Source organism: Loxodonta africana, chromosome 5, assembly GCF_030014295.1.
Source record: "Loxodonta africana isolate mLoxAfr1 chromosome 5, mLoxAfr1.hap2, whole genome shotgun sequence".
Taxonomy (NCBI): Eukaryota; Metazoa; Chordata; class Mammalia; order Proboscidea; family Elephantidae; genus Loxodonta; species Loxodonta africana.
Genome location: NC_087346.1, coordinates 119,094,677 through 119,113,119, shown reverse-complemented (window position 1 = coordinate 119,113,119; position 18,443 = coordinate 119,094,677). Strand labels below are relative to the sequence as shown.

Below are 18,443 nucleotides of genomic sequence, written 5' to 3'. Positions count from 1 at the left end.
ATTCTTCTGTGGTCTTCCTTATCCATTGTCCTACTTTTGCATGCGTATGGGTCGATATAGTCTATAGTTATTCTCATTTTACAGACAGGATGAGTAACCCTCCCACAGCCACACCTATGGCCATAAGGAAGCCACGGCTGAGCCCAGGCTGCCTCCCTCCAAAGCCTGTGCTTCTAACCATGGGGCCGTACTTCTGCTTTACGGTGCTACGCAGCACTTGGGAGTGGCTGGCTTTCTGAACCCAAAACTCAAAATCTGCAGTCTAAAAAAAATTTTAATTGGGATAAGTCATGGAAAAGCAAATAACTTGATCACTGAAATTGTACAGCTGTCCACATGTTTCACGTCATAAAATATAAAGTGTTTTGGGTGCTTGCAGTTATAATGACGTCCAGAAGCGCCCTGACTGTAATGAAATCAGTGCTTCTGCAGATTCTATTACAGGCATTATGAGGGTTTACTTTCTTATTAAACTTTTAATTATAAGTTCTCTTCACAGTAAACACAGAACTCATCTGCCCTGTGAGTAACAGCTGCAGGTACTTTTTATCACCTTTGAATTTTCTCCTTTCACCTCGAGTGCAATATGGAATATTCTCCTTAGGAGCGCCCTCCTGCTTGTAACTCCTTTCCCGTGGTTGGTGTGTTTGCTGTTATTTCTCATTAGTGAGTATCTAGACCTTACCATTTGACCTTGGTCCTCCTTGGGCCCTTAGAAGATTTTCTATCCACCCACTGAGAGCCCAGCCAGCGAACTTAACTATTCGCATCTTCACAGGGGTCCTGCTGTAATCTGACCTTCGCATGTGGGCAGCCTAGTGCAGCCTTGATTCCAGTGTGGACTGGCTGTGCTCCAAGGCCTCTGGATTTTGTTCCCTGGTTCAAGTATAACCAGTGGATGATGCTGACTTCACTGTTTGAAAATCAGGTGTGACTTCAGGGGCACATCCCACTAGTAGGCATCCAGCTTTTGGCTTGACCTGAACTGAGTGTCCTAATCTGTAGCCTGTGCTTGTGTTTGGGGTTGCTATTGAACTTTCCCTATGGCTGCAGCACCGTGAAGATTATAAACATTGTGTCCTGTTACTACTGCAACCATTTAAAAATGGTGGTGGTTCTCAGCTGACTGCAGTAATTCTAGAAGGGGTGCTGTCTATAGACCAGCGTGATCATGGTGCCAGTCACCTTTACCCCTTTCCCAGTTATGCTCAGTAGAGGTGTGGTTTTTCTGCAATTGTATGATATTTGCTCATTGCCCCATTAAATATCAGAATGAAGTTCAGTATACCCTCTTGTATTAGTTTTTGTTGCTCTATAACAAATCACCACAAGGTTTTATCCTTTGCCATTGAGTCGACTCTGACTTATGGCAACCCCACATCTGTCAGAGTAGAACTGTGCTCCATAGGGTTTTCAATGACTGCTTTTTGGAAAATCTACTCCAGGCTTTTCTTCCGAGATGCCTCTGGGTGGACTCAAACTTCCAACCTTTCAGTTAGCAGTTGAACTCATTAGCCATTTGCACCACCCAGAGACTTCTTCCACAAACTTAGTGGCTTTAAACAACGTACATTTATTATTCCAGTTTCCGTGGGTCAGGAGTCCAGGCATGGGTTAGCTGGATCCTCTGCTCAGAGGCTCGCCAGACCGAAATCAAGGCTGCATTCTTATCTGAGACTCAAGGTCATCTTCTAAGGTCACTCAGGCAGAATGCAGTCACTCACGGTTGTAGCAATGAAGTACCTGCTTTCTTGCTGGTTGCTGACTGAAAGTCACTCTTAGCTCCCAGAGGCCACCTTCCAATTCTGGCTGTATGGCCCTCTCCCAAGCAACCATAAAATCTTAGTGGCAAACAACTGTAAGCATTTATTTGTCATGCACCTGCAGGTTGGCTGAGTTAGTTCACAGAGACTGGACTTGGCTGGGGAGGCTCTGTTCCACATTCATTCTGGAATGCAGGCAGAAGGGGCAGCAGCTGCCCCCTCAAGGAATGTTCTTCCTACCATGACAGCAGAAGTACAGGAGGGCAGGCCCAACAGTGCAAGCACTGTATCTGCTAATAATTCCACTGAGCAGGACCAGTTGCCTGGCTAAGCCTCAAGGCAACGAGTGGAGGGGTAAACACCCCCAATGTGGGAGGAACTGCAGAATTACACAGCCAAGGGTCTAAATACAGGGAGGGGTGAAGAACTGGAGCCAATAATTTGATCTACCACAGGAATTGAAATGGAAGAACATCAAAGATTAGGAGAGAATCTTAAGAATATTTAGAAAGGACAAGTATTATCCCACTAAAGTCTTCCAAATATATAGGTATTACTGTCTTTACCTTGTTCCTGTTGACTCAAACCTATGTGGCATAGTGATCCGTTAGAGGTGAGAAAAGCAGGGTAAACACAGCTTATGTTATGTAGAGGCATAATATCAACCCTAGGGTTTTGCAGCATTAGCAGTTTATTATCATAGGGCAAAGAAACTTATTGGAAAACAAAGCACTCGCAGTGGTAGACATGCTCTTGAAGGTATACAAATTGCCTGTGGAAAGTAAAGAAAGAAAACAACCACATGTTCAATTGCAATAGATTCTCATCTGGAAACCTCATGGTGTCCCCCCCACCCCCCGCCAAGTAATTCCAGTTGCAGACAGGAGTGCAAAACACATGGTCCTTAAGAAAACTCCGAGCTGTCAGTAGAGCACCAGAAATAGAAACCGAGACTTCTTGACGTTGTTGAGAAGCCACAGTCACAATAGTTAGAAATCTTTCAGGTTCGCAGGAGAGTAATTGGAGGATAGAAACATTAGGAAGGTGGTACTGTCTTGGAAAGAGCACTATAGCAGGAGTCCTAAGACCTGAAACTTGGTCCTAACTCTGCTGCTAAGTCATGATCACGAGAGACTATCTCTGTATTAGTTTCCTACAGCTGCCATAACAAATTACCACAAACCTGGATGGCTTAAAACAACAGATACTTATTCTCTTGGTGTTTTGGATGCTAGAAGTCTGAAATCACCATGTCGGCAGGGCCATGCTCCTTCTGAAGATTCTAGGGAAGAGTCCTTCTTCACCTCTTCCAACTTCTCATGGCTTCCAGCAATTCTTGGCATTCCTTGGTTTGTAGCTGCGTCACTCCAATCTCTGCCTCGGTCTTCACATGGCCTTCTCTGTGTGTCTCTTTATGTCCTCTATTTTTATAAGGATACCAGTTATTGGATTTAGGGAACACTGTAATCAGGTGTGACCTCATCTTAATTACATCTGCAAAGACCCTATTTCCAAATAAGGTCATATTCTGAGGTTCTGGGTAGCCGTGAACTTTGGAGGGACATTCAGCCCCATTATAGTCATTAAGGAAACCCTGGTGGCATAGTGGTTAAGAGCTATGGCTGCTAATCAAAAGGTGGGCAGCGAAGACTATTCATCGGACATGGAAGGGACTGGACAATGGGCTAGAGAGAGATGCTGATGAAGAGTGAGCTACTTGTATCAGGTGGACACTTGAGACTATTGGCATCTCCTGTGTGGAAGGGAGATGGGAGGGTAGAGAGGATTAGAGATTGACAAAACGGTCACGAAAGGAGAGACTGGAGGAAGGGAGCGGGCTGACTCATTAGGGGGAGAGTGAATGGGAGTGTGTAGTAAGGTGTATATAAGCTTATATGTGACAGACTGACTTGTAAACTTTCACTTAAAGCACAATAAAAATTATTTTACAAAAAATAATAAAGTAACTTAGAGCTTAGGAGACAGGCTGCACTGAAAACCAGCTCTTCTTTGTAATTGGTGTCACTTTGAGTATCAGTTCTAGAAACATTTATCTCTGTCACCAACACCAAATTTAGTAAATGCTGCTATGTATCCTCAATTTTAATAAAGATCATTCTGAAGTCAAAAAAAAAAAAAAAACGGTGAGCAGTTCGAATTCACCAGGCACTCCTTGGAAACCCTATGGGGCAGTTCTTCTCTGTTCTGTAGGATTGCTATGAGTAGGAATTGACTCAGCAAGCAACGGGTATAATCATTAAATTTCTATACAATAGACTTACCATCTCTGAGACTCAGTTTTCTTATTTGAAAGAGTGTGAATGGTGGAACTTGGTAAATATAAAGTTCTTTCAAATGATTCCATATCCTGTGGCTATCTATAGAAAAAGTTATTTGTAGCCACTGTGCTAAGTGAAAAAATACAGAAAGTTGATTGACCTTTTGCTACTCTACATTTTTAAATTTTGTCTTTTGCTTCACTACTTTGACCCTAAGGTTAAAGAGAAATGAGAAAATGTAGGCTTTTCAATACTTACGTGAAATCAAATATTTCTCAGCAAACAGTTATTTCTAGAGAGACCATAACTCTAGCATTGGGTTCATCCATAGTCACGCTCTTATCACATTCTGAGAAGGCTTGATCACCTGCCACCCATGCCTTTGGACAAGTTCATAGAATACAATAAAAATAGTTATTACTCAAGACCCACATAGAAATCAGAGTGGGAAAGCAAAAATGTAAAAAAAAAATTATTTTGTTGATAATTTCAAAGTGATATTGTGAGAACTGAATGTGATTTCCCACAAGCATCTTATAGACCTGAAATATTCCTAAAATATATTGCTAAGCTAAAAATGATAGACCAATAATCAAAATGAAAGCTGAAACATGTACATATATTGAAGTAAAAACTCTAAGTAGACTAGAAACAATTTATTTCTAGATACCAAAGTTCTAAATGTATATTTGAAATTGTGATTTTGACGGTTTTATGCAGGGGTAACTGAGCACACAAAAAAAGTACCTGATCTGTATATTTACCTTTTCAAAATTACCAGTGTACCTTTTTCCCATTGGCTCCCAAGTTGCTTTTCTTTCCCTATATTTTAATGAAACCCTTCTACTAGCACTGTCAGAAATAATGACGGCGTTTATTACAGAGAATGGCAGACTGGTCAAAAATATACAATGAGAGCTCTTCACTGTTAAATCATTATCAATATCACATGGATTTATGTTTGAAAATGACATTGCTGATGTGAGAATTCTCAAGGATTATTGAGACAAAATATACAGTAAGAGAATTAATGCCTCGAGTTTGTCCACAGTCCTTTACAATCTCTGAATAAGCACAGGGGTTAATGAATTTCTGTTTCACTGCTAAGCAAACATTATCAGTTCAGTAATACCTCTGTTCAACTTTGAACCCAAAGATAAGTATCTGATTACAGAGTGGACACCAACCATCACTATGGAAAGGAAGACTTTTCCACAAGGAAGTTTGATTGACTCCTTTTTTTGCTGCACTCAGTTTGCTTTAGTTGAGCAGAACGACATCAAGCATGTGTTTTTCTAAACAGTTGCTCTTCAGAACTATTTTATAATATCTTGAATTCATTGATTAAAAAGTCTGAGATGCAGTCAACACTTTTAAATTTTTCTATTTCTCTAAATATTCTTCTAAAAAAGAGTATAAATTGGTACAACCTTCAGAAGAGCAAGTTGCATTATCTGTCAGAATTTTCTACCGCTCATCTGTCAGTTTGTCATACTTCAGTGGCTTGTGTGTTGCTATGATGGTTGAAGCTATGCCACTGGTATTTCAAATACCAGCAGGGTCACCCATGGTGGAAAGTTTTTGGCAGAGCTTCCACACTAAGGTAGACTAGGAAGAAACACCTGGTGACCTACTTCTAAAAATTAGCAGTGAAAACCCAATGGATCACATCATATTGTCTGATATAGTGTTGGAAGATGAGCCGCCTAGGCTGCAAGGTACTCAAAATACACAGTGGCCATACCATTGATTGTGAAGATGGTGCAAGACAGGGCAACATTTTGTTCTGTTACACACGGAGTTGCCGTGAGTTAGAGTCAACTCAAAAACAACTAACAACAACAGTCAAGACTTTAAATGTACAAACCTTCTAACCCAGCAGTTCCTCTTGATCCTTTGCAAAAGTTTATTAAGATATATGTACAAAGATATTCAATATACAATTCACTCAGTAAATACTTATTATGCCAGACACTGTTCTAGGCACTTAAGATACTGCAGTGAGCAAAAGAGACAAAGATCCCTGCCCTATTAGAGCTTACATGGTAATGGAAGGAAATAGACAATAAACAATAAACACAGTGAATAAGAGCATTATTTTTATAGAGTGTTAGAAGTGATACGTCTATACAAAATAAAAAAGCAGAGCAGGATAAGAGGAGTCAGGAAGGCAGGTTAAAGTTTTAAGGACGGTGGCGGGAAGGCGAGGGAGTTCACCAGGCAGTTATGAAAAACTTGAAACAACAAAAGTGTCTGTTCATCCATAGAAAACTTAAAATACGGCATATGCATATGGTGGAACACTGTGCGGCATTAAAAAGAATGAGATAGCTCAGTGTCCTAGGTTGGATGCCTAGGAGAGAGACAGAGGCAGAGATTTTTGTGGTGTTTTACTGTTCGGTGTTCTTAAGAACAAGCCTTTCAGGAGTGAAGAATTGAGAATCAGGATTGGAATGATTCTTCAGAGGTACCCTCCATTAATGTACAGAGCGAGGTCTTCGTATCACCCACCCCCCATTGACCAGTGATTGTAGGGCTGTGTTTGGGGTGCAGGCCCAGAGTGATTTTGAGAAGAAAAATGAAACTTAAGATCTAAGATAGCACCACACAGTGTTTGGGATCTCAGTCTACACAGCACAGGGTGATCTAAAAACATCAAGCTGGCCCAACCCAAGGCACAGTAGGGAGGGATAAGGCTAAAGCAAGGTTTCACCGTGAAGGTGACCTCCACCCTGCTGTTTGGTCAAGGCAGTGTAAGGCAGGTCTAATTTCAGCATATAACAATGTTTTAAAAAGGAGGCAGCTCCTGAGCAAGAATCTGATTTCCAATGAAAATTAATCTAGTATAAATTGCATAGAAAATTTTCTAAGTATAACATAGCGATTAAGTATATAAGCTCTGGAACCAGAAAGACTGGGTTCAAATCTTGCCTTTGCTGCTTATTGATTTTGTGACCATGGACAAGTGATTTCACCTTGGCAGGTCTACGTTCTCTGAGTTGTAAAAGGGGTATGATAATAGTCCTTTCCTCATAACGGTTGTAAAGTAAATTAAATAATTTATGTAAAAATATTTAATATAACACCTGGGACATAGTGCTCAGTAACTGTTGGCCATACCAGGTGTCGTGGATTGAATTATGTCCCCCAAAAATGTGTGTGTTAACTTGGTTAGGCCATGATTCCCAATATTCTATGGTTGTCCTCCATTTTGTGATTGTAATTTTATGTTGAGAGGATCAGGGTGGGATTATAACACCACCCTTACTCAGATCCAATGTAACGGGAGTTTCCCTGGAGTGTGGCCTGTACCACCTTTTATCTCTCAAGAGATAAAAGGAAAGGGAAGCAAGCAGAGAGTTGGGGACCTCATACCACCAAGAAAGCAGTGCCAGAAGCAGAGCATGTTCTTTGGACCCAGGACTCCTGTGCCTGAGAAGCGCCTCAACCAGGGGAAGTTTGAGGACAAAGACCGTCCCCCAGAGCCAACTGAGAGAGAGACAATCTTCCCCTGGAGCCAACGCCCTGAAATTGGACTTTTAGCCTACTTTACTGTGAGGAAATAAATTTCTCTTTGTTAAAGCCATCCACTTGTGGTATTTCTGTTATAGCAGCACTAGATGACTAAGACACCAAAGATTTCACATGTTTCTCCCAGCAACCCTGCAAAACCCTGGTAAGTATGTATTATAATCCTCCCTTCACGGAAGATGCAGCAGAGACTCAGAGAGGTTAAGTAACTCACCCAAGACCACACAGATAATAAATAATAGAGCCAGAATCCACTACAAGACTCCTGCCTCCTCAGTTTTCGGTGTTTTCCATTAGAGCGTAGGTGATAAATCAAACACCAGCCAATCGTTTAACATTTGCATTAAAATGACACAATATCACTGCACATGCGCAGCGTCCTTCTCTTAGTTTATTTCTTTTTCTTTTTTCCTTCCTTATCGTTATCTTCTTTTCCAACATAGCCAGTAGAAGGGTGAATGATACTCCATCCTCAGAACTGCGGACTTTTTTTTTTTTTTTATGGGTTTTATTTCCTCGAGGATATTTAGGGTTCGTGATGACTGGAACTAAGTGTATGATGTTATTCATACTGGTTGTTTTTCTCTGTTGCTGTTCTCATGCCATAGATGTTATTGGTAGAACTGAATCAATACAACTGGGAATGAATTGCTCCCGGGCAAAAAAAAAAAAAAAACAGGCAAAAGGCTATAGTAACTCAGTATCACAACTTCCTCATTTTGGGCACTAGATGTCACACTAAGTAAAGTTTTAGAACGTACTCTTCCAAGTAGGGTGTGACATAGTCTAAACCATAGCTGTGAAAAATCATAGCTTTGTGTCCTAATAGAGTGTGGCAAAGATATACTTCTGCTAATAAAACTAAAGTTCAGGAGGCTTTTTTAGAGAAAAAGAATTATTAATCAGAAAATACAGTTGGAATAGCAGCTTATTACCATGTCTGTTAAACAGACGCATCCCAAACCCCAACCAGCCATTCATATGCACATAAAAATCATATTCCTTCCAGAAACAAAGCAGGTTTTTCCACAGGTAGCTTATGTGTACATATACATGGTCATTCCTGTTCTGAGATGGTGAGAAACTGTTATTGCCTGAGAAAAGAACAAGACGTGGCACTAATCTGCAAGGGATGGCAAAGGGGGAAGAGGAGATAATGACAATGAGGGTCGCTAAACCGTGACATGGTCTTAAGGAAGAATGTGAAATCATCAGTCAAGAGATAACAGCGTCATCCTTTTGTATGACTTAAGCAAAGAAGATGGAGCAGGTGATGGCTTCCAGCCTTTTCAAACTTGTTTATTTCTTGATTTTAGCTCTTGGAATTCTGAATGAGAATCATGGTTCGAGATTTGGATGTACATTATTTCCTTTCGGAAAATGTACGTGTTAAAAAAAGATGGCAAGTCATATAGACTCAGTTTGTAAATAAGTTAGATGATGTCATGCATTGAATTGTGCCCCCCCCCAAAAAATGGGTGTCGACTTGGCTAGTCCGTGATTCCCTGTGTTGTGTGATTGTTCACCATTTTGTCATCTGATATGATTTTCCTATGTGATATAAATCCTACCTCCATGATGTTAGTGAGGCAGGATTTGAGGCAGTTATGTTAATGAGGCAGGACTCAATCTACAAGATTAGGTTGTGTCTTAAATCAATCTCTTTTGAGATATAAAAGAGAGAGAAGTGAGCAGAGAGACATGGGGACCTCGTACCACCAAGGAACAAGAGCCAGGAGAATAGTGCATCCTTCAGACCTGAGGTCCCTGCACTGAGAAACTCCTGGTCCAGGGGAAGATTGATGACAGTAACCTTCCCCCACAGCCCACACAGAGAGAAACCCTTCCCCTGGAACCGATGCCCTGAAATTTGGACTCCCACCCTACTAAAGTGTGAGAGAATAAACTTGTTTGTTAAAGCATCCACTTGTGGCATTTTTGTTACAGCAGCAGTAGACGACTAAGATGGATGATTATATTCTATAACTTAAATAATGAAGTGTGATAAGTTTTCCTTGAAATGTTTGGAATTCATTGGAAGCTAAAGAGGATGAATTCAAGTCTTAGTTTTAGCAGTATACTACATCTTGATTAAAAAAAAAAAACTCAATGATGAGTTTGAGTGTATTTAATGATCTACACATAACTTTAAATGTATAAAAAAAATCCATTGCCATCAAGTCGATTCCAACTCATAGTGACCCTATAGGACAGAGTAGAACTGCCCCATAGGGCTTCCAAGGAGTGGCTGGTGGATTCAAACGGCAGATCTTTCGGTTAGCAACTGTAGTTCTCAACCTTTGCACCACCAAGGCTCCTGTATATTTGGTCTATATTATGAATAATGTTTCTTAAGTTTCAGGGTTTTCTAGGTAGTGTATAATGACAAGTAATTTCCGTTGAGTATAATTAGTCCTGTATTTGTTTACTAAACAACAAAATAAAACACCAGGAAACCCTGGTGGCGTAGTAGTTAAGTGCTATGTCTGCTAACCAAAAGGTCCCCAGTTCAAATCCACCAGGCGCTCCTTAGAAACCCTATGAGGGAGTTCTACCTTGTCCTTTAGGGTAATTAGGAGCTGGAATCAACTTAACGGCAATTGGTTTAGTTTTTTTGGTTTTTTATGTTTATTTGCTAAATATCAGTACTCTGATTATATTAAGATCATAAATAAGAATTAAAAAAAAAAAAAAACTTGCCATGGAGTCATCTCTGATTCATGGCGACCCCATGTGTAAGGATTTTCAATGACTGTGACTTTTTGGAAGTAGGTTGCCAGGCATTTCTTCCTAGGCATCTCTGGGTGGATTAGAACCACTAACCTTCAGGTTAGCAGCAGAGCACTTAACCATTTGTACCACCCAGGGACTATAAATAAGGATACAATAGATAAAATACTGTTACTTGGGTTTGTGATTCATCCGTATCTTTACTTCAGGAGGTGGACAAGCAGTAATTGTAGCAAGGCCTTCTAAGACAGGGTGTTTCTATTTAGCTCTCAAACACTGCTATGACTTGGGACTTTTTTTCCCCGGTGGCACAGTGGTTAAGAGCTCAGCTGCTAACCAAAAGGTGGGCTGTTGGAATACACCAGCCGCTCCCTGGAAACCCTGGTAGCGTAGTGGTTAAGAGCTATAGCTGCTAACCAGAAGGTCGGCAGTTCGAATCCATCAGGCACTCCTTGGAAACCATATGGGGCAGTTCTACTCTGTCCTGTAGGGTTACTGTGAGTTGGAATTGACTTGATGGCAACAGGCTATAGGGTCGCTATGTGTCAAAGCAACTTGATGGCAATGGGTTAATATTGGTGCTGCCTTGTGTTCTAACAACCTGAGGTTTCCCAGGTCCCTAGATAAATCTCTCATTTTTTTCTCTAAGTGCTAAGGCGGAGGGTGAGTACTGTGATTAGTTCTCCTTCAAGAACCCAAACAGCAATTTAGGGCTATCAGTTGGCTATTAATTCCTTCATTCGGTTTGGAAACTCTGAGATAAGCTGTGTCTTCTCATGGGAGCCTATAAAGGGGAAAGGTCTCTCCAGAAAAAAATGTTGACGTGACTACTTCTCCGTCAAGCTGAGGTTTGGTTTTTCCCAGTGTGGGTGGGAAGGTCAGTTCTATATTCAATAAATACTTACTCAGTGCTCACTGTCCCTGGCTGTGGGACAGTAGAACTGTCGTCTCTGCTCAGATGAACAAAACCAGTGCTCTGCATCCTGGCTGACTACTTTTGCAGTTTATGTGTTTACTATTACTTAGGACAGGAGTCCCTGGTGATGCAAACAGGTAACATGCTCGGCTGCTAACCGAAAGGTTGAAGGTTTGAGTCTACCCAGAGGTACCTCAGAAGAAAGACCTGGCAATCTACTTGTGATAAATCAGCCCTTGAAAACCCTGTGGAGCACAGGTCTACTCTGACACACAGATGGGGCTGCCATGAGTCAGAACCGACCCAACTGCGACTGGCTAATGGCGCTGGCACTACTTAAGACAACTGAGCTATCGGAGCTGTTGGGCGGACTTAATGGTTTTCCTACTGACTTGCCTTTTGATTCTGACATGTCAGCTCCATACCCTGAACTCTCCATCTTAAAAGACACTTAACATACATTTATCTCATTTATCCCTCTCAATATCTTGGAAAAAGTACAGCCAAATGCTCCTTAGAAGTGAGAATGGCGAGACTTTGTCTCATGTACTTTGGACATGTTATCAGGAGAGGCCAATCCCTGGAGAAGGACATCATGCTTGGTAAAGTAGAGGGTCAGCGAAAGAAAACATTCAATGAGATGGATTGACACAGAGGCTGCAACAATGGGGTCAAGCATAGCAACGATTGTGAGGATGGCGCAGGACCTGGCAGTGTTTCGTTCTGTTGTACATAGGCTCGCTATGAGTTGGAACCGACTTGACGGCATCTAACAACAATAACAACATTCCTCTCAACAACCCGATGAGATATAGACGCTCATGAGGAAACTAAGTCACAGAGAGGTTAGGTAACTTTACCAAGGTCACTTAGCTAGGCAGTGGCAAAGCTGAGCTCCTATTTGAACCCAAATGAGCAATTCCAAAGGTTATGCTGCTAACCACTACCCTTCTCTTACAATCAGAATGTACTTATATAACTTAATATTTATATATATAACTTAAAAAAAGACTTTGTAAGGTTAGCTAATGGGATTTGCAGATCATGGATTGTAATGTATCCGTGAACCATGTTTTTATCTCCTGACAGGCCATGGGTTGACAGCAGTCAAGGAAAAAGCAGGGGCCACCCTACGGATTCATAGTACAAATTCCGGGTCTTCTGAAGGGGCCCAACCTGATACTGAAAGTGAAGTCCCTCAAAGTGAGTGATGTGTTTGGAGGTGGGGGGAGCCCTGGACTGAGGCTCTGTTACATTATGTGCACAGTTAGAGGGTTCCAAGTTCAGATCAGCAAAATTAACTCAAAAAGAATTTTTTTTTTTTTTCTGTTTAGTAACAGACGCTGCCACAGATCAGAGCCCCACAGAAAGTCCGCCTACTTCTCCGTCGTCAGGGTCTCGGGGCATGCTGTCAGCCATCACCAACGTGGTTCAAAACACAGTGAGTCCTGCCCCGCTTCCTCTGTTTTCCCTTGTTTCTCTGCATGCCTTTGTCTGATATTTCTATTTACCAGTGACCTGCATACATCAGAGAAAAGATGGCCTTGCTCATAACTTTGGATTATGGTTTTATTATGCTTTCTACTACAGAGTAGGCATAACCTTGGAACCAAAATAACAAGGGCAAAATGAAACGTATTTTATGTTGAAAAGAAAGGAGCTGTTTAAAAGGAACATTTTCCAGTCTGATTTAACAGTGTCCTTTCCAACAAACCACAAGGACAGCCTTGGGATGGGGGGAGAGAGGGCTCTTTCTCAGAACCGAGACAGCTGTTTTGCCTAGATGATCTGTGTCTCCTAGCCCTTGATTTGAAAAATTACAACACCATTCAGATGAAAAATGCCAGTAAGGAGTCGGGAACTCCATCCTAGAGATGTTTCTGAAGTGTTTCTAAGATCAGCATTCTCCCTCATCCATACCTCCCAACCCCTTGCTCCCATAACCCTAGATTTATCCTCCTGCATCCCTGTCTGTTTCTAAAGGAAGCTTGTTATCAGCAACAGCAAAAAAAGACCAAGCCCATTGCCGTGTAGTTGATTCCAACTCGTGGCCACCCTATGTTGTAGAGTAGAATTGCCCCATAGGGTTTTCTTGCCTGTAATCTTGACAGAAGCAGATTGCCAGGCCTTTCTCCCGTAGCACTGCTGGGTAGATTTGAACTGCCAACATTTAAGTTAGTAGCCAACCATAAACAGTTTACTCTCATTTAAAAAAAGTTGATTATCCCTTATTATGTACGAGAAACGATGCCAGTTCTGGGCATATACTAGTAAACAAGAGGGCACGATATCTTGGAAAACAGATCACTCTACAGGCAAATATAATGTAACATGGGAAGAACCAGACGGCTGTGGACACACATATGAGGATATCTTACCCAGACTTTGGGAATCAGAGCATGTCAGAAATTTAGACAATGATTTTGCCCCTCTCCTTGCTACTTGAGGACCTCTAGACTGGGTAGCATAATGGTTAAGTGTTGAGCTGCTAACCAAAAGGACAGCAGTTTGAATCTACCAGGTGCTCCTCTGAAACCCTATGGGGTAGTTCTACTCTGTCCTGTAGGGTCGCTATGAGTTGGAATCCACTCGATGGCAACAGGTAGACTGGGTAGGGTGGAAGGGCAATAAAAATGTTGTAGGAGTCAAATAGCAATACAAGTCAAGTACCCCCACGAGGGAGTTGATAGGGTTGGGGATAGGAGAGAGCTCTTTTATGTTTCTGGTACAAGATGGGAATTCATAGCTTCTCTGAGCTACAGTACAGGGCACTCCGTTTTTGTCTTTAGCATCCTCAAAGTCCTTTCTGTGTGTCTCCTTTGCCCAAATCCTGGACACCCCCAGCAGGTCTCCCCTTCCTCAAAATCCGCATGTCCTTCTTCTCCCATTTTATTCTCTACTGAATTAATCCTGCATAGAATGATAGGGAAAAATTAATCAAATCATGCAAAAGTGTGAATTCCTGATGCCCCATCATCCTCCCAAAGTAAGCACATTTTAAAATCTGTTCTGTAGCATGATTATTGATGGGCTCCACTGAAAACAACCTAGATGTCCAAGAAGAAAATTACTAATAAAGTATGTTAATTCAGTGAAATCGAACATTGCTATGAATATTAAATGATGTCATGGATTGAATTATGTCCCCCCAAAAATGTGTATCAATTGGATTGGGCCATGATTCCCGGTATTGTGTGATTTTCCTAGATGTTGTAATTCCTGCCTCTGTAATGTTAATGAGCGAGGATGGGTAGCAGTTGTGTTAGTAAGGCAGGACTCAGCCTACAAGATTGGATTGTATCTTAAGGCTATCTCTTGAGATATAAAAGAGAGAAGTGAGCAGAGAGACAAGGGGACCTCATACCACCAAGAAAGCAGCACCAGGAGCAGACCGTGTCCTTTGAACCCGGGGTCCCTGCGCCTAAGAAAGCAACTCGATCAGGGGAAGATTGAGGACAGAGACCTTCCTCCAGAGCCAACAGAGAGAGAAAGCCTTCCCCTGGAGCTAATACCCTGAATTTGACTTTTAGCCTACTCAACTGTGAGGACATAAATTTTTCTTTGTTAAAGCCAACCACTTGTGGTATTTCTGTTATAGCAGCATTAAATGACTAAAACAAATAATTTAAAAGATTGTAAAATATATAAAACGCATTGCCATCGAGTCAATTCCAACTTATAATGACCCTAAAGGACAGAGTAGAGCTGCCCCATACGGTTTCCAATGCTGTAATCTTGACAGAAGCAGACTACCACATCTTTCTCCAGCAAAGGGGTTTGTGGGTTCAAACTGCCGACAGTTAGCAGCCAAGCACTTACCACCACCAGGGGTCCTGCAAAGTGTATACAGATGTATATAAAATATAATGTACATTTTTTTTCAAAAAAAGAAAAAAAATTTTTTTTTTTTTTTAAGGTGGGGAAAAACACAAATGTAGCATATTGGAAATACAGTTGTGCAGTTGAGTGTTGCAAAGATATGTAAGCAGTTCTGTTCATGTGAACAGGTTATGTGAGTCAATCTCGGTTGTTTTAACCTTTCTATAAAGGAAAACAATGGCTGACAAAGGAATTTACAGGGGAATAACTAATTGAGCAGTTTCTAAAGCCAAAAGTACATAGAAATCAACCTGTCTTATTTCATGAACATATTAATTACAGGCAGTTCTTGCTAGTTTCTGAAAATATGTAAGAGTCACCTGAAATAGCCTGAGGGTCTTCTATGCCAAGGCCCTAGATTAAAGAATTCCCTAAATTGGCAAAAGCATTTGACATTTTAATAGACTACTCCAAATAATTCTGTTACTTGGGCTAAGAAATTTTCAAACAAAAACAGAAATTGGGTCACCTATTAATTTATGTCTTAGATACGTATCTATTCATACCCACAAGTAAAGTTAATCCCTAACGTGCTCTGGTTTTTTTTCCCTAAGCCTCATTTTTTAATAACATTGTATGCCCTACAAATTATACAACACATGCTTTTCCAAGAAAAAGACAATAGGATTAAATGGATGATAAATTGCATGATGAGAAGAAATTGTGACTTTATAACGATTTTAATATTTGAAGATAGTGCCAGTTACCTAGGAGTTGCTGACGGCTGCGAAAGAGCAAAACATAAAAATTTAATCTCATGCAGTTATCTCATCTGCAGGGTAAAAGCGTCTTAACTGGTGGTCTTGATGCTTTGGAATTCATCGGCAAGAAAACCATGAATGTCCTTGCAGAAAGTGACCCAGGCTTCAGGCGGACCAAGACACTCATGGAGAGAACTGTTTCCTTGTCTCAGGTTGGGTTATTTACTTTTACAATCTTTCCTTTCAGTCATGTTTTAACTTGATTTTGTTTTATCACCTTTTTGAATAGGTATTTTAAAGTATGTGATTCAAATGACACGAGAGCGAGGGTAGAGAGTGAAAACTAAGTTTTTAATACATCCAATTTCCCCAGCCACTGACAGCAATTCTTCCTAGTAGACAAGCACTGTTGCCAACTTCTTATGGATTCTACCAAACCAAAAACCAAAACCAAACCCATTGCCGTTGAGTTGATTCTGCCTCATAGTGACCCTATAGGACAGGGTAGAACTGCCCCATAGAGTTTCCAAGGAGTGCCTAGTGGATTCGAACTGTCAACCTTTTGGTTAGCAGCTGTAGCTCTTAACCACTATGCCACCAGGGTTTCCGTGGATTCTACCAGAGGTATCAGATAGATAGGTAGGTGGAGAAAGAGGGACAGATTTATGCATATCTCTGAAAAAAAGCTATGAGTAGACATCAACTCGGTGGCACCTAGCAACAGTTGCTTAAGCTGGGTTACCACAACATTGACTTTACCTTCTTTCTAAACAGTAATACATCATTCATTCATTAGTTTTACAAATGCATTTTGAACGTCTACTACGTGCCAGGCACTATTCCAAGCAGCAAAGATACATCAGGAACCAAAACAGGTTAAAATCCCTGCCCTGGAGGATCTTTCATTTTGGAGGGGAAAGACAAACAGTAAACAATAAATAATCAAGTAAATTATCTAGTGTTTTAGAAAATGATTAGTGCTATAAGCAAGAAAAAGTAGAGCAGGAAGAGGGTGATCAGGAATGAGGGGCGGGTTAAACATTAAAGTGGTGGGCTCTTGGAGGTGATGACATTTGGGCAAGTACTTGAAGAAGTTAAGGGGGTTGACTGTGCAGAAATCTGGACGAAGTGCATTCTAGGCAGAGGAGGCAGCTTGTGCAAAGGCCCTGAGGCAGGAGTATCTGATATGAACAAGGAACAGCAAGTATGCTAGGTGGCTGAAGAGGAGTGAGCCAAAGGTGAGAGTTATTGGAGATGAGGCCAGTTGGTAATAGGGTGTGGGCAAAAGCAGGTCACCGGAGCACATTTGTAAAGACTTTGGGTTTTTCTGTTAGTGAAATGGGGAAATCATTGCAGGGTTTTGAAAAGAGGAGCCAAAGAATCTGACTTATGTTTTAAAAACATCACTCTAGTTACTATGTTGAAAATAGACTGAATGGGAAAGGGTCAATGGCGGGGAAATTAGAGTGTTTATCAGCCTAGGTTCTCCTAGAAGCAGAGGTCAAGATGGGATTAAACATGCAAGGATTTTACAAGGGGAAATGCCTGTGTGAGATAAAATGGGGAAGGAGCTGAGGAAGGCTAAAAGAGCCATCAGACCAAGATGCAAGTCGGAACACAGTGAAGAAGAGACGAAGAGAAAATTGGGTGGAAGCATCCTCAACTGCCTAAGGGAAGTGGTAAAGTCATCGCAGGGTCCTTCAGCTGAAGTCTGCCAACAAAGAAATTCCCCGTCCCTCCAGAACAGGACGGCCTTAGTGTCCTAGCTGCACCAGTGAGCAGTGGGGGGAGGCATGACTTCAGTGCAAACGTGGATGGATTTCAAAGCGCAGCAGTGGAGTCCTTAATCAGGTATGCTTCCTGTAGTAGGAGGTCTGCAATTCGCAGTCTAACGGCCTCTTCAGGAGGACCTTGCAGTAACCTAAGTGAGGGATGATGGTGGCTCAGAACAGTGCAGAGGCCATGGAGGTGGTGGTGAATGGTGGATCCTGGGTATATTTTGAAGATGGAGCCAGATTTCCTGATGGATTGAATGTGGGGTATGAGATAAAAGGAGTCAAGCACAACTCCAAGGTTTTTGGTCTGAGCAACTGCTGTCCATGGTGATAGGGAAATTGATTATCTTTTTCCTAATCCACACTAAATAATATATTACTATAGAAATTAGATACCACCTAGATATCTCACCCCAGTGGTCCACAAAACAGTCTGGGTAACATGGGGACTGGGTGGTCCACAAATTCTCAGATTCCACAGATGTAAGGCTCCACAGTGTCCCCTCTGACAGGTAAATTGAACCAGCAGCCTTTCTAAAGCCAGTTCTTCTTTTGGTGACTTTAATTTCACTCCCCATTTCTGAGTGAATACAAATCATTCCAGAGAGACGTTTTCCCCAAACCTTCCATTTCACTCCTTCTTCCTCTATTCTGTAAAGTACAAATTTGGAGATGGACGCTGTGTAAAGGAAGGAAGCAATTTCGGCGTCGCTTTGCTATCCTATTTTGCCACCACAAAGCCCTGAAATCATTGGTGGTAGTTGGGTTTTATTGTAGGTGTTAAAAAGAATTCTCAGGGATGATTCGATTGGGTCGTTTTGAAAACTTTAGAGTTCAGAGCCTGTACTAATTTAAAGATGGGTAGGAGA

At 41.4% G+C, this 18,443-nt stretch overlaps 1 protein-coding gene across 3 annotated transcripts in view; it reads left to right on the top strand.

Moving 5' to 3' along the window:
- FAM114A1 (family with sequence similarity 114 member A1) overlaps positions 1-18,443 on the top strand; it is a 91,864-nt gene that overhangs the window by 47,632 nt on the left and 25,789 nt on the right. For all 3 annotated transcript variants that reach the window (XM_064285956.1, XM_003411301.4, XM_010591413.3), the window contains exons 4-6: positions 12,309-12,422; positions 12,554-12,660; positions 15,877-16,011. In XM_064285956.1, the coding sequence (XP_064142026.1) occupies positions 12,309-12,422; positions 12,554-12,660; positions 15,877-16,011 (356 nt within the window). The remainder of the gene's footprint in view (positions 1-12,308; positions 12,423-12,553; positions 12,661-15,876; positions 16,012-18,443) is intronic.